The sequence below is a fragment of the Alligator sinensis genome, unplaced genomic scaffold, assembly GCF_000455745.1.
Source record: "Alligator sinensis unplaced genomic scaffold, ASM45574v1 scaffold1472_1, whole genome shotgun sequence".
In the NCBI taxonomy this organism is placed as follows: Eukaryota; Metazoa; Chordata; order Crocodylia; family Alligatoridae; genus Alligator; species Alligator sinensis.
The window spans coordinates 130,198-145,118 of NW_005842990.1; the positions used below are offsets into that span (position 1 = coordinate 130,198).

The following is a 14,921-nucleotide window of genomic DNA, read 5'->3' on the forward strand; positions in this document are numbered from 1 at the left end:
ACCATAGAGATGTTTTAGAGGGAGCTCCACTGTTAAAATTAACCATAACACACACCAGCTGATATCTTCCAGATGAGACTGTTGCTCCACTAGTTCAACTTTATACAATCTAATATCCATCATTATGTTGAACCAATTCAGGGACCCAATCTGGCCTGTGGGGCCAGCTATGCACTACTTATCAGGCCTGTGGGGACAGGCAGTTTGATATTAGGGGTGTGTGAAACGGACCATACTGGATTCGGATTCAGCCTGAATTGGGGACAGTGATTTGATTCATTGATTCGGATCACTGCCCCCGATTCAATTCAGCCAAATCCAAATCTGAAGAGTCGATGCTGATTCAGCCACAGACACAGTTCTAAATGTTTTTTTCTGCATAACTCGAGGTACCAAGCACGGCTCATGAACGCCGAGATGCTGGGGAGGATAGAGTGTGCCACAGGGGCACCCCCCTGTGCGTTTCCCGGCAGACCCAGAAGTGGACTGGAAGTGCTTCTGGTCCACTTCTGGATCTGCTGATGAGCGTGCTGGGGAGCCCCCCCGCACTTCTGTGGGACACTCCATCTGCTCCACCATCGCAGCACTCACAAGCCGCCTGGTACCCTGAGGTATGTAGAAAAAATATTTAAAGCTGTGTCTATACCTGAATCGCTGAATCTTTCCGAATTGATTTGGAGGGTTCCAATTCGTTTCGGAGAGATTAAAGGGTCTCCTGATTTGATTCGGATTCGGGGATTCAGCCACCGAACCGGATCAGGGACCAAAGTTTCACACAGCCCTATTTGATATGCCTGCCCTAGCATATGTTCAGCTGGAAATGGTACAATGACTACAGAACTGTACTACAGACTGCATACCGAAGTAAATCTTTTCAGAGCCTTGTTTGGAGCATGATGTTACCAGAAGTATGCATAATGATATGTCATAAGAAGTAGGGTCTAAGTCTTCTACAACAGCGGGTGGTGGTGGGGACAAGGTAGAAGTCTAAACCTGGGGGACCTGAAAACCCTGCTAGAAAAAGGATCAGTTAATGTACACGGGGAATTTGCTGACCTGTTTATATGGCTTATAGAATAAGCTTCACACTAAAGGTGAGAGGCATATATGCACTCATCTTTATCATAATTAATTTATTCCTCTATAAAATGTAGCAGAGAAATAAGTGATAATGTTTCATTGGTAAAACATACTGTTGCATTGTTCTTTCACTGACACTAACTGAAGGGAAACTTTTATTGTTAAATGTAGTTCTAGAGTAATTTAAAAGGTTAAACCACAAAAATGCCTACCTGTGTGAGAAAAATCTGGAGTGAATAAAGGACTGAGTTTACTCTGAGTACTTTGCTACCAGGATAGCACTTACACAATTCAGGAGCTCATTAAAGGCTCCTCAAATGATTTATAGCTTTATTTTTATTCAGCATATGTATGGCATAGTTCTCTCATAAGAATCCAGTTTAGAAACTAGTTTAAAAAAAGCCAATATCAGTGCTATTTTCTAATTAGTGGTATGCTTATTTTCTTTTACTCTATAATGTGCATGGTATTTACTAGGAGCTTTAAAAATCCTGATATTGAGCAAATTTATTTGTACTGTGCTTTTAAATAAAGCAGCAAACATCATAGCTCCCTTTAGTTTACAGTAGTAATAAGTGGAAACCATGTAGATTTTGATCCCAGTAGAAGCATGCATGCCGTTTCTAATGAGATATTGCATTGTGTTGTATTACAAGCAACTACTGTAGTAGGTTTTGTATTTCTTGTTGAAAGTAAGACCATAACCTTTCCCACAAGCTCCCCTCACTGCTGTTTGCAATGGTAACCACAGTGGTCTTGATGAAACATATTAGTGCCGTCTTAGAAGTCAACTGTAACACTTTTAATGCAAAGCATTTATACTCTGCACCTGCATCATCAGAAATTTGACCAGATGATATAGATAGCACATGAGCACTCATGCTGTAGAATCATTTGAGTCCACTGCAGAGGGGGAGGAGAATTTTTTTTAATTATTATTTCTCAATGATGCACCTAAGTTACAGAGACATACAATGAAATGTTCCAGGCATGTTTCATACCCAAAATCAAGTAAGAACTTTGAGGCCTAATGCATGCATGTTTTTGACCTAAACAGATTAGGGGAGCCCACTTTAAGGAAAAAAAGAAAAGAAAACAAAAAAACCCCAAAACAAAACAAAACAAATTAAATCATGCAAATGCATATTATAGAATCTTTTTTAATAACCACATTTAGCTTTTCTGCTAGTGACTATTAATGCTGGATTGGCAAATTCCCTTAGGAATCTATGCTTAATCCCTCTGTCCTAACATCCGAGACAGTTGATGTCCATAGTAATAAATATTATTGGCCAGTTCCCATGTTCATGCTTCTGATCTGGGAAGGCAATCACCAACGGTAAGCAGCGGTGAGTAATTCTATAGTAGATTCTAACAACGGATTCCTGACAGCTGGTAGATAGTCAGGGCTTCCTCTGTAGATATATAATATACATATTAAAAAAGCAGACCTCTATGCAAGCATAAAGTCAGGTTATCCAGAAGTTGTCAGGAAGCCCTTTCCATGGCTTTCAATAGTGCTGGATCAACAGTACCTAATATTCACAACCTACACCCCTGTAATATTCATGAAGAATTTTGAAAGAAATGGTCACCTTTGAGATAAGAAACAGTATGCCAGCAGTCTGCTACAAGTTACCTTTTTTCTCCATTCTTTTCATATCCATCAACTTCTCCACGTTGTTGGGATCATTTAACCATAGCTGCATGCGGACAAAGGGCTCCCGTCCCTTCAAACTCAGTTTGTGCCAGGGCTTAGGGCGAGCCAGAAGGTCTGAGACTGAGCCTTGTGTTAGCCCTAGGATTGTCTCCCCAAACAAACGCTGACCTAATAAGAAATCAAAGCTGAAATGTATTCATTCAGCTAAGAGGCAAGACTAACTACAAAGAGAAGAAAAGAACAAGATTACAAGGTGGAAGTAGACTAATTTCTTTAAAGTGTAGTGGAGCTGTTATATATGATCACTATCAACTTTACTTATTTCAGACTTGCCTGAAGACCAAACAGAAATATGCAGAAGAATAAAAACTCTGCTCCCTCATTAAAGATATATTTAGTTTTAGTTTAACTCATAGTGTCCAATTCTGGCAGTGAAGGGTTCTCAAGACTTTTGGGGATCAAAACCTTACAATGAAAACCATTTAGAAAAGAAAAAGGCAATATATAACATTAAAAAAAATAAATCAAGCGCTTATCTAACCAGTCGACTACCACAAGATCACTACAGCTCCTTAGGTTTTATGTAGGAAGGTACCAAACTACTTTATTCCATTAATATAAACATTTCAATCAATCAATGAAATCAAGGCTAACAAACCTCCTGTTTAGCAACATTCACGCTGCTGCCTTCACAGACATGTAAATGCTTTCTGTTTTGTATTGTTTTTGTTGTCACTATAAATATGCTTTAGTAATTGCAGATAGTCATACTTTAAAATGCAGTAAGAGTGGGTGTGCTCTTATTATTATTACCACTACAACAGCTTAGGTAGCACTTTCAGTTAAGAATTCTTTATTTTAATCCTGTTTCAAGTACTATACAACAGAATAGTAGAAACTGCAACTATTTCACAATATACACACTTTACAGGGATGTATTTTTAAGTTTTAGTTTTGCAGTAACTACAGAAAAAGTCCATGGAATCCCAAACAGGTCATACATTTAATTTCCTAATACCTTTCACTTACATGCTCTTCCTGAGCTAAACTGTCATGATATCCAATAGCTTTTGTTGCAAGAGAGAAGCCTGCAGTCATACGAGTCATAAACATTGATTTCTGATAGAGCTGTAGCTCTAAAAGGTATCTGGAAAAAGCTTTGTACCTGCCAAGACTTGTGGCTTCAAGGTTCTATGCCTGCCCTTCAACACTTGGACGGCCTCAATAAAATCTAAAGCAGTAGTCTTCACTAGCTCCAGGTGTAAGTGATTTTGGCCAGTAGTATCATTAAGTCTCTATGACCAGTGCCGAGACCTTTGCTTCTAGGGCCCTGCAGCAGATGACACTTATACCTCCTAGGCAGAGCACATCAACTATTCCATACCATTAGTTCTATCTGATTCTGGCACAAGTGGGCCATGGTAGAGAGTCAGTTTCCTAAAATCTTCCCTTATGTCCTACTTCAAACCTTGTCCCCTTTTCAGTTTCCTGATCTACATTGAGAGCCTGTTGGTATTTGGAAGGCAACAAGATGAACCTCCAAAGCACATGAAAGGGCAGATGGACCTGAAGGGGTTGTAGCTAGAGATACCCAAAGGTGTTTTTGTGGGTATGCTGAGGTAAGGAGAGGAAACAAAGTGAAATAAGTTGGACAGGGCCTTTATATGTTTATGCTACTTTATATGAAGCTCTCCACTTGGGTCCTACTGTGGGAACACAGGACATGAAACTCAGGTTTTAGAATTTATGTAAAGGAATAAGTGGTTTGCCACAAACAGTTATAGCATATCCGTTTGTTTTTTTATTTTATTTTAAACCCTCGCTATCTAAAATTCAGAATAACCGTACTTATTTGGGATCTTCTGATAATCAGTATTCCAGAGTCTGCCAATCTCTTGCTACTGTGTGGAAATCTTAAATAGGCTGTTTAAACTAACACCACCCCCCATCACATCCAATCAGCCAAAACTTTCTCACTGTTGCCATTGCCAGTAATAGTTGGTAAAATTACAACCAGCATCTAAATGCTAGAAGGACTAGGAGAGATCTGCCAAGCACATTTCAATTACTTGAGTCATATGACCCAAAATAATTTCACATTACTGCCCTCGTTAGTGGCTAATGATTTTTGAACTACTCAGCCACTAGAAATTGGCTGAGACATGTTTACATGGCTCTTAGGCTTAAAATAGAGAAACTTCAGCATCGAGTAAATCTGGTGCTTCAGCACACTGAGGGCAAAAGGAAACATTTAAACTTGTTCCACACCTAATGCAGAGTTTGGGGCACATTTCCTGGCTCTTCTGCTGCTTTTTAGGCTTGTCAGCCACGCTGTAGGAAAACAAAAATCATGGTAAAGAAAAAAGACTAAGTAAAAATGGCATCAAAAGAAATGTAAACAAAAATACGTTTCAAATCCTCTCTGGAATACCAGAAGAGGCACAGTACTCAACAGCATTCTGAACAAAAAAGCTTGACCCTGCAACTTGTCCCACTGCACTGCACATAATGCTTTTTTTAAATTTTATTGTATTTTACTGTACATTGATAGCTCCAAAGAGTGAATACTCTGGTCTGATCATACAAACATAAGCATGAACGTAGTTCCATGAAACTCCATGGGGCTTGTTGTCATGCATGCGTGTTTACAGATACAGATTTATTGTTTTCAAATAAATGCAAAAGACAACTTGTTAAAAAAAGGCAACTTTTTCTCACTTTAATCTAAGACGACATCCCTTGTTATTTTGTGTTTAGCTGAAAAAAAGGTCCTCTGACTCCATGTGCTAAAAAATACAGGAGCCTCAGCTTAAATGATTACAATGAACAAAGTAAATGTTGTAACCAGAAGTCTAGGTTGTATCACTGATGCAATCTTTGCCGGCTGTTGCCTTCCATCCAAGGATCTGAAAAGTACTTTACATTCACAAAAAGCTTTAAAAATCACAGTTCCTTCTGAGGGAAGGACACATTGGGCATGTCTGTACGTGATGCTATGGTAATGTTGTTACTGTGGTGTTATTTAGTACTTCCTTTTGGAAGTACAAACCACGGCACAGTAACAGCCTGTACTGCACCACACATGTAGCGCACTGTTATTTTTATCAGCTGCTTTGCCATAGTGGTGCGCTACGCTGGGGGAGCGCATTGCTATGGGGACGTAGCCGCTGGTCACGTGTAGACACTCGTGGACGCTACACTGCTGTAGCACATTGCTACGGCGACACAGCATCACGTGTAGACGTGCCCATTAAGTAGGGACACTAGAAGCTAGTGACTTACTCTGAGGCACAAATAAAGCCAGCAGCAGAATTAGTAGCAGAACCAAGATCTCCTTGTCTCTCTTCTCTGTACCTTAACCAACTCATCATACTTCCCTTGGTAGCTCTGCATAGGATCAGCCACATCAACAATATGTTGATCTGGTAATTGCATCTTGCACCCATCCCTCACCTACTTGTAAAACTGTAGGGCCTCTTGTGACCACTTCTAACATGGACAGGGGACCTAAAGGCAAAGTACAGTGTCTCAAGTGGACAGCTGATTTGGCTCTATGACACAGTCTGCGATGGGACTGTATTCTGGTTGATGGGCCAGGTGTAACGTGCAAAAGTGACAGGAATGAAGTTTTGGTCTGACGTAGATAATTGATGGTGATGTTCTCTATTAGATTAGAGCAGTTTTAAAACAGATGAAATTTGAGACCTACACAGTTTGATACTGTCCCTTTTAAGCTCTCTAATCAAGCACAGCTTAAAAAGAAAAATATTAAGCCTTTAATGAAATGAAAAAGACATCAGAATAAACCTTACCAAGGTTGTTATCTGTTAACACTTCTTTGACCCTCTTTGTAATGCCATATGTGTCCAATTCAGGTGACATAGCAACCAATTCTTGAATGCTGAGTGCTGAATGGCCGGACAGAGGCAAAGGTGTTGTAGACTGGGATTCAGAAGCAGGTGGATCACTTGATTCCTGTGGTTTGCTATCCTTACTGGTCTCTATAGCAGGGCAGGGTTGTTGTACCAATTCAGTCAGGCTCTTCACTGATTCACTGGAACTCATAGGAGATTCAGGAGCAGGACTGCAACTGGCAGAGGTCTTTGGAGTGCTTTCTGTAATGAAAGAGAGAAGAGAACCTGACTTTAGTATAATTATTGAGCCATCAAGCCATTAAGTCTACTTTTCTTCCCATTTATATTTTATATACCTAAAGAAATGTCCAGATAGACTAAATGTACAGCAAAGCCCTAAAATGCTGTTTTTAAGGATTCAGATACTAAAACGTTTCCTTCAAAAAAATTAAACTATTTCATAATTTAATTGATTACCTTCTGATAAAGGTAAAATATATATGCACAACAGAAAAATAAACCTCAAAGTTAATAAAGGTGCAATATGCTGCAGGGCTGCAAGAAACTTATTTGGTGAGAAGGTTTCTGGATAAAGTTTTCACTATCATTTTTCTACGATGTATTCTGAGAAGTGTTACCAGTAGAATGTTTTAAAAAGGTATCTCTGGCCTATAACAAACAGACATGGCGCTATAGCAGCAGTGGTTAAATAAGACCTTCTTACGAGGGGCACAGTTATGTATTAGGGGTGTGTGAAGTGGGCCGTATTCAACTCGGATTCAGTCCGATTCAGGGGACCGTGATTCGATTCGCTGATTCGGATCACTGCCCCGATCTGATTCGGCAAAATCTGAATCTGAAGATTCGATGCCAATTCGGAGAATCAGTGATTCGGCCACAGACACAGCTTTAAATGTTTTTTCTACATACCTCGAGGTACCAGGCACGGCTCGCGAACGCTGAGATGGTGGGGCAGATAGAGCGTCCCACAGGAACGCAGGTGCCCCCACAGACCCAGGAGGTACCAGTCGCTGACCCGGGGGTGGGGGGAGAGGGGTCTGCAGCAGACCCGGAAGTGGATTGGAAGTGTTTTGGTCCACTTCCGGGTCCATTGCCGAGCGCGCCTGGTACCTTGAGGTATGTAGAAAAAAACATTTAAAGCTGTTTCTATGGCTGAATCATCGAGTCTTTCCAAACTGAACAGGAAGATTAAAGGGTCTCCTGATTCGATTCAGATTCAGAGATTCAGCCACCAAATTGGGCCGAATCTCCACTGAATCGAATCAGTGACTGAAGCTTTGCACAGCCCTACTATGTAACATCTAGGATGTTATTGACTTTATATAATTTGTTCCTTATCGCTTCAATTTTAGTAACGAGTCTGCATGCTCCTCTGCTTTGTCAAGATGCAACTGAATTACAAATTGTGTTTAATTTACAAATGTTTAGTTATGTTATATAATTAATGCCAGCCATTTAGTGATCTTCAGACATCAACATTTTTATCTGACTGTATACAATGAAAGAAAGCCAAGTGAATGTCTTACTGTGACATCAGTAGTTACTTAAATATAAAATATAATTTTCCCTAAATTTACATATTTATCTTTCAGATAGTGCATTCAATTTAGAATCCATTGAAAAATCAGGAATACTGGGTAAAGAGGTGGCAAAAAAGAAAAGAAGCCTTGATATTGCGGGGCAGCTGTCTGCTTATCTCAGTCTGCTTTAAAAGAATAATTTCTGTTGGATGATTAAGAAAAATCTGGTTTCTTTATTCAATATTTTCATTTATTTCTATAGGGTCCCTTCCTCCTCCTTTTCTCATTCATTACCCCTCAAGAGATCAAATTGTACTATTTGGCATGGCTATAGTATGTACCTCAGAAATTATGCATTAGGAGCTTCACTTTGCAAACTCCAGTGGGAGTATAGGATTCTCAGCATTTCATAGGACAAAGGCCATCCTGCCACAGCTAAGGCTATACAGTACTGTAATGATGGACATGATCCTGATTTGCTGAGAACCAAATTCAACTATTACTGAAGCTTATTCTTTTGCAGCATTGGTCCCAAATGTAAGCTAGATAATTACCACCTAGCACACATTCTGCATATTCTTTACTGGGGGCATTTTTACATGTGCAGGGGGGGAGGAAGGGAGAAGGTGCTTTAATTAGAGTGGCTTCGAGAGCCTCTCTAATTAAAGCACCTGGAGCTTCTTGTGTATCAATGTCCCTGCACATCAAAATGGTGGTGGGAAAGCTTTAGCTAAAGCTTATTCAACGAGCTTTAGTAAAAGCACCCCCACCACCATTTTGAAGGGCAGAGATGCTGATACACGTGACCTGGAGGCTAGCTGGAGCACACCAATTAGCACGCTCCAGCAGACTCGATTAACTGAGTCTGCTTACAGCACATCGGAGTAGCTTCCCGGCACATCTACAGGTACCCCGGGTGTTTGGCATCAATTTTTTTTTAACTACCTAGTTTACATGGTATGGAAGGTATTTAACAAATAATAGAGAAATATACTGCATAAGTACACATAAGCAAACACAGGGCTTAGGTGCAATCCCAGTAACATGGAGGTACTTAAGACAATAAAAAGCTTTTATTGTATTGTATTTAAGAAAGTTTCCCTGACATATTCATAGAAAGCTACTCTGAGCCCAAGTAATTGGATTTTCTTTTCTTTTTTAGTGGTTTATAAATGATGTAAAAGAGACAGATATAAAAGGAAAGCAAGGTCCATATAAATCTTAAGGCAACGTGGATCCTACAAATCTTATTTCTTCTTTCTGCTTACCCTCAGGTCGTCACACAACTGAATATAAAACCTAGCAAATGTTATTTTTGTATCAGGAGCAGCAAAGGAATTGTACTGTAAATTTGCCCTGATTCACCCAAGCGAGGGACCAATTTGGCAGATCATCCATCTTGTTCACTGTATACTGTCAGGGATGGCATGAATTCCCTACATGATAAACAGATTTCTTCTCAGGTCTGTGTCCTTTAACCCACAACAAGGTCAAAATTATGGCTGCCTACCTAATAAACTGCACAGCACTGGTTCAGGTTCCTTCTAATTTTGTCCCTTGTGCCAGTTTAAACAAATCTTACCAAATAACTAGAGCAGCTGCAAATTTGCTATGCAATTCTCTACTGACGTACTGCAAGCCACACACAGTGTGCAACACAAAAATCCCCCAAATCCCAGAAAGGACTAAACAAAAGCATTCACTAGTGTCCTTTTTCAGCTGAATGCTGTAAACATCAAAAGGTAAAGCGACATATATCTCATCTATCGCTGAAATGTTGTTTGGTGCTCACATATTAGATTAAATTATTTATTATATATTTTTACATATCAAAAGCCTACTTGGATTTTGTATTCAGGATCAACTAGGCTGTTTATTTACTCAAAAAGGTAAGAACTAATTTTGAAATTACAAAATTACACAAAGGAAAACAACTGATCTTTCTTTGAGCACTGACTGTATGGTGATTTCAAATATGTATTTAAATATGTACCATAAACTCTCAAAATCCACTATCCATTTATTTTTACAACTTTTCACTTACTGAAAAACATTTTTCAAAAAAAAAAAAAAAATCAGTCAAATATTTGAGGAAAAAAGTCATTCTTCAGAAAAATAAATTCATAAATCAAATCAGAGAGCACATATGCTTTGTTACTCCTTTTAGGAAATAAGCCAAAATAACTGATTACAGAATAAAGGAAAATCCAACTAATCACAGTTTTGACAGCTGAAATGGCTAATCTGCAGCCATTTTTGTTTTAGAATATAATGTGTTAGTACTACTACCTATCTCAATTCCCTGTCAGGATAAAGAAACAAATACAGGACATCCTAGAAATGGAAGAATAAGGATTAAAAAAAATGTCATTTGAAGAGGTCTAATAAAAACATAGTGAACAAATGTTTCTTAGATATATTTTCTGTTTTTAAAATCTCAGATCTGAAGTGAGAGATACCACAATTGAAGAGGAATAAAATTAACAGAATATAACAGGACGGTATATTTATGTGCTTATGAACATGTCTGTTCTAGAGAGAAAGAGAACATACTACCACTAGAGGTATAACAATATTATCATTGTGAGTTGTGATGATCACATCACTCACGAGGGACAAAGCCCAGAGCCACTAGTTAATAACTAGGTAACTTTAATCAGTCTAGATAAAAGTTTTATTATACCAAAGAGGTGAAGAATGTTATTTAAAAAGACATCCCTGAAGCACCACATTTAGAAAGAACTTTCTTTCTCAGTAACCAGCACTCTGCATTGAGAGCAAATATTGCAACTTGGAATGGTTGCAAACACTGATGATTTGACTATAGACAAGGCTCCTAATGGACTTTGAGGTTAGGGACAGACATTACGCATAAACCGGTTTAAGTGATCAGAAGCTGGTTTAAACCTGTAACAGAACAGATGTTCAGTGCACATAAACCGGTTTGAAAATGGCTCTAACTGGTTTAAGATAAACCTAGTTGAATGTAGTATCAGACTTAACTGATTTGGGTCAAACCAGTTTATGCAATGTCTATCCCAGACCCCTTCCTGGTTTAAGTTAAACCAGACTCTCCCAGCATCCTGGCATGCTCTCTTGGCTTGGCAGGGTTCTCTGCTCCACAGCAGAGGTGGCCCCTTCCCTCTGCTCCCTGGCTGGAGCTCCAGCAGCGACTGAAGGCATCTGCCTGGCTTCTCCTGCTGGAGCCTGGCCATGCCTCCCTCAGCTCAGCATTGTCGAAGGGAAGGGAAGGCTGCTCTAGCATCCCCTAGCTTCTAGCCTGAGCCACTGCAGGCATGTGCCTGCATTTTTTCAGTCAAGAGGGGATGTCTGTGCAGTTACAAACTGATTCAGTCTAGGCAGGTTAGACTAACCAGCAAAGATCGAATCAATTCAGGCTCAGGTTTTTTGTATGTCTGTCCCTAGCCTTAAGGGTTTCTTTTTTGTTGTTGTCTGTGTAGTTTCCTTTCACTGTGTACAAGTTATGGGACATGGAATGGATTTTTCTTATACCCAAATAAGGATATAATTTTTGTATACATGACCTTTCTGAGAACATATATATGTGAATGCAAAACTTGTATAAATGTAGCAGTAGAACTGAGAAGTCAAACTTTCTTAAGATAAGAGTCTCACTGGGATTGGTTATGAAAGTTGGACAGGATTTCTGTAGGCTACCTGCGTTCATGTATTCTGTAACTTAGCCTTTACTAGCTAATAGCTATTATGTACTTCTATTAGCAACTGGCTTTTACCTACTTCCCCCTTACCACACCTGAGAGAGAGAAGTATGATCATATTATGCAGGCTGGCAATCATGTTTTTGAAGAAATGCATGACATCTGATTTAATGGGTGTGGAATAAAGGGCCATGCCTCTCCTCTTGTATAAACCCTGATCATAAGTTAGGAAATTCCAGAAGTTAGGGCTCTGGACTGCACCCTAGAGTACAGGACAGAAACATCATAAGAATCAAAATAAAAGAATGAATGTAAATGCAGCCAACATTACCCAGACAGATTCTATTTGTTTTCTTTCTTCCTTTTGAGCAAATCATTATTTTTATAACACAAAAATTGAGAGCTGTATGACTGCTTATCCTGGAAAAAAAGATTAGGTTTTGGAATTTCCTGACTAGTCTCTGCTGATTGCTCAACATTAAGTTTTTATATTTAATTCCTCTTATTTAAGAAAAAAGTAAACACTGTAAAATAGCAGTACGTATTCTACATTGAGAGTGTGATAAGGCTCTGTTTGAGTCCTCTGCAAAGATGACTGAGAACAGCATCAACCTCCTCTTAATTACATGAACTAACAGAAACTACTCTGTGGTTGGGCATTTCGTAACTACATTGGATGAATCCACAACATGCTTGAAAAAGCTCCTTTTATGTAATCATTCTACTTTTTTCTCATCTCTGTGGTACCACAGCATATAAAACAGTCTAAAGCATTGCTGAACGCTCTAAGCTTCAATTCATGAGTTCTGGTCATATAATCCATTGGACCCGATTGGAACATGATTATTGGATGTCTGCTCCAAGGGCCTGGTCAAGTTCTGCAATGGAATTTAGGTCCTCACACTAAGTGTCAGCACTGAAAGAAGCAAGGTTTCCAAGCAATCAGCTGGGAAAATTTCATTAAGAAAAAGTGGCTTATGAAGCAGTTGCACTTTTCTACCTGCAAGGCAAAAAGGATCGAATCCCTGCCAGTCTTACATTATTCCATACTAAAATCCTAGCTTTAAGTAGTTTAGTCTCTTTTGCCTAAGGATGGTAGCGATTTTAGCCATTCATATTCCTGAACAGGGCTCTATCATATTCTCTTATTGTAAGGTGACAACATTTCTAAAGCCTTATTTATGGAACTCCCTTCTGTGCAGGAGCCACTCTCTTGCAATCTGAACATAATATTTAACAAGTTGGTAGAAATGCCCTTTAAGCCAAGGGTGGCCTATGTCATACATGCCAAAAGTAGAATGGGCAGCCTCTGTATCTGGAGATTAGGGAGGGGACAGCAAGCAGGGTAGGAAGCACAAAGCAAGCATCAAGCAATGTGCACAAGGCAGGAAGCAGAAGGAAGAGAAGGAGATTGAGCAAGGAGTATAGAGTAGGGAGCAGAAAACAGAGCAGCACATCAGACAGAGAAAGGGGATGAGAGCAGCAGTTTGGGGGGGGGGGGGAGAGAGAAGAGTGCAGGGTTAATTTGTGGCAGGTCGGTCAACAACACTGGCACCCACTGCTTCCATTGCCAGGATGCGCCTTGCTTTTCATCTTGTTTAAAATGCATGTCCAGTTTTGTATGGCTGAGGTTATATTATGATTGCCTGCTAATTTTGATATTTTGTAGAAATCAGTTTCATCTCCCCAGAGCACATTTGTTACAAGGAAGCTACACTACTTCAAATGTGAAGGTGGTACTTAGTTACCACCCATTCTGAAATAAGACACCTAGATTGTTCAAATTTCACAAAAGAATTATTAGGGGGCAATTAATTTCCACTTGGAGATTTTCTATGCTCCTGTTATGATCCAAGGGGGATGACAATATTATAAGATATTCAAGTTCATTCTACCAGGTCCAAGGTAGTCTCTATTTCATTTCTCTGAAATGTCATACCTTTATGGAATACTGTTTTACTCAAATATAAGATGAGCCTGCACCATCAGCATGGGGGAAAAGTTCCTTGTCTTATATTCACATACAAGGAAACCTCATTAAATACATTGTCTATTATTAAACTGCTGCCAAAAGCACGTGCTCAGCAATGGAAACCAATTATGCAGTTGATTAAATGTAGCCAGTACTGAGCATGACTATAAAACACACGGCCCATATTGAACAAATGTGGGTTTTTTAAAGATAATTTTTCGTGTTCCAACCCAAATCAGCCAAATCAATCCCAAATCCGTGAGTCAGCCAAGAACCATAGGTGGCCCTACTACCGGCAAACATCTTCCACCCCACCTGGTGCTTCAGATGTTTCCAATTCCTTTGGCAGGCACCCCACGTGCAGGCCCAAGCCTGGAGGCTTGGGGTTTGGATGCTCCCGAGTTTCGCCTGCCCTCAGCCATAAGCAGTTATCCCCGGGTGTGACGAGGAAAACCGCCTAGGTGATCATGGCATTTTCCCATACTGAACAAACATACTGATGGGAACGTACCACAAAGATAGGTTGGTGCAACCCATCTAAACAACAGATATAGCACTTCTCATTGTGCTCAGTCCTCCTAAGCACCAACTCTTTTTCAAATCATGGGCAGCCACTGCACAGAATACATAATACTTCCTCTTCACTCCCACAACTGAAGATGCATCTTTCTTTCCCATTTTCAATCATTTCTGTTGCTTCACCAGCCTTAGATGTCTGCCAAATGTCACCAAATGGGGCTCCAAACAGCTCACCCAGAATCCCTCTGTCACCCCGTCTCTCAGCCTGGTGAATACGATTACCCCACCCCCCTCATGAGATGGAGCCAGACCATGTCACCCTGCACATCATTTGCATATACTTTTTTGGAAGATCCCGGGACTTGTGACAAAAACACTTGGTTCCAGTCAACAGCAGGAAGCTAATTAGCACATGGATCCTTTACCGGGGTTTTCTACATACTGAGCAATGCTGAGCTATGGGGTCATCATGGCTTGAAATACTATTGACTCTGCTGGGGCCCAGCCCAACTAATGAAATGGTAAATCACTAGCCTTTTGGCTTTGGACTAATATCATGCACAGCTTGCACTCTACATAATTAGGTACAAAAGTACTGCTTACTGTTTATGGAGT

General features: G+C 39.8%; 1 protein-coding gene across 1 annotated transcript in view; it reads right to left on the minus strand.

Annotated features, from left to right (window-relative positions):
- CUX1 (cut like homeobox 1) overlaps positions 1 to 14,921 on the minus strand; it is a 359,047-nt gene that overhangs the window by 9,285 nt on the left and 334,841 nt on the right. Inside the window, 2 exon segments of the mRNA XM_006036637.2 lie at positions 2,720 to 2,908; positions 6,553 to 6,855. Coding sequence (XP_006036699.1) covers positions 2,720 to 2,908; positions 6,553 to 6,855 — 492 coding nt within the window.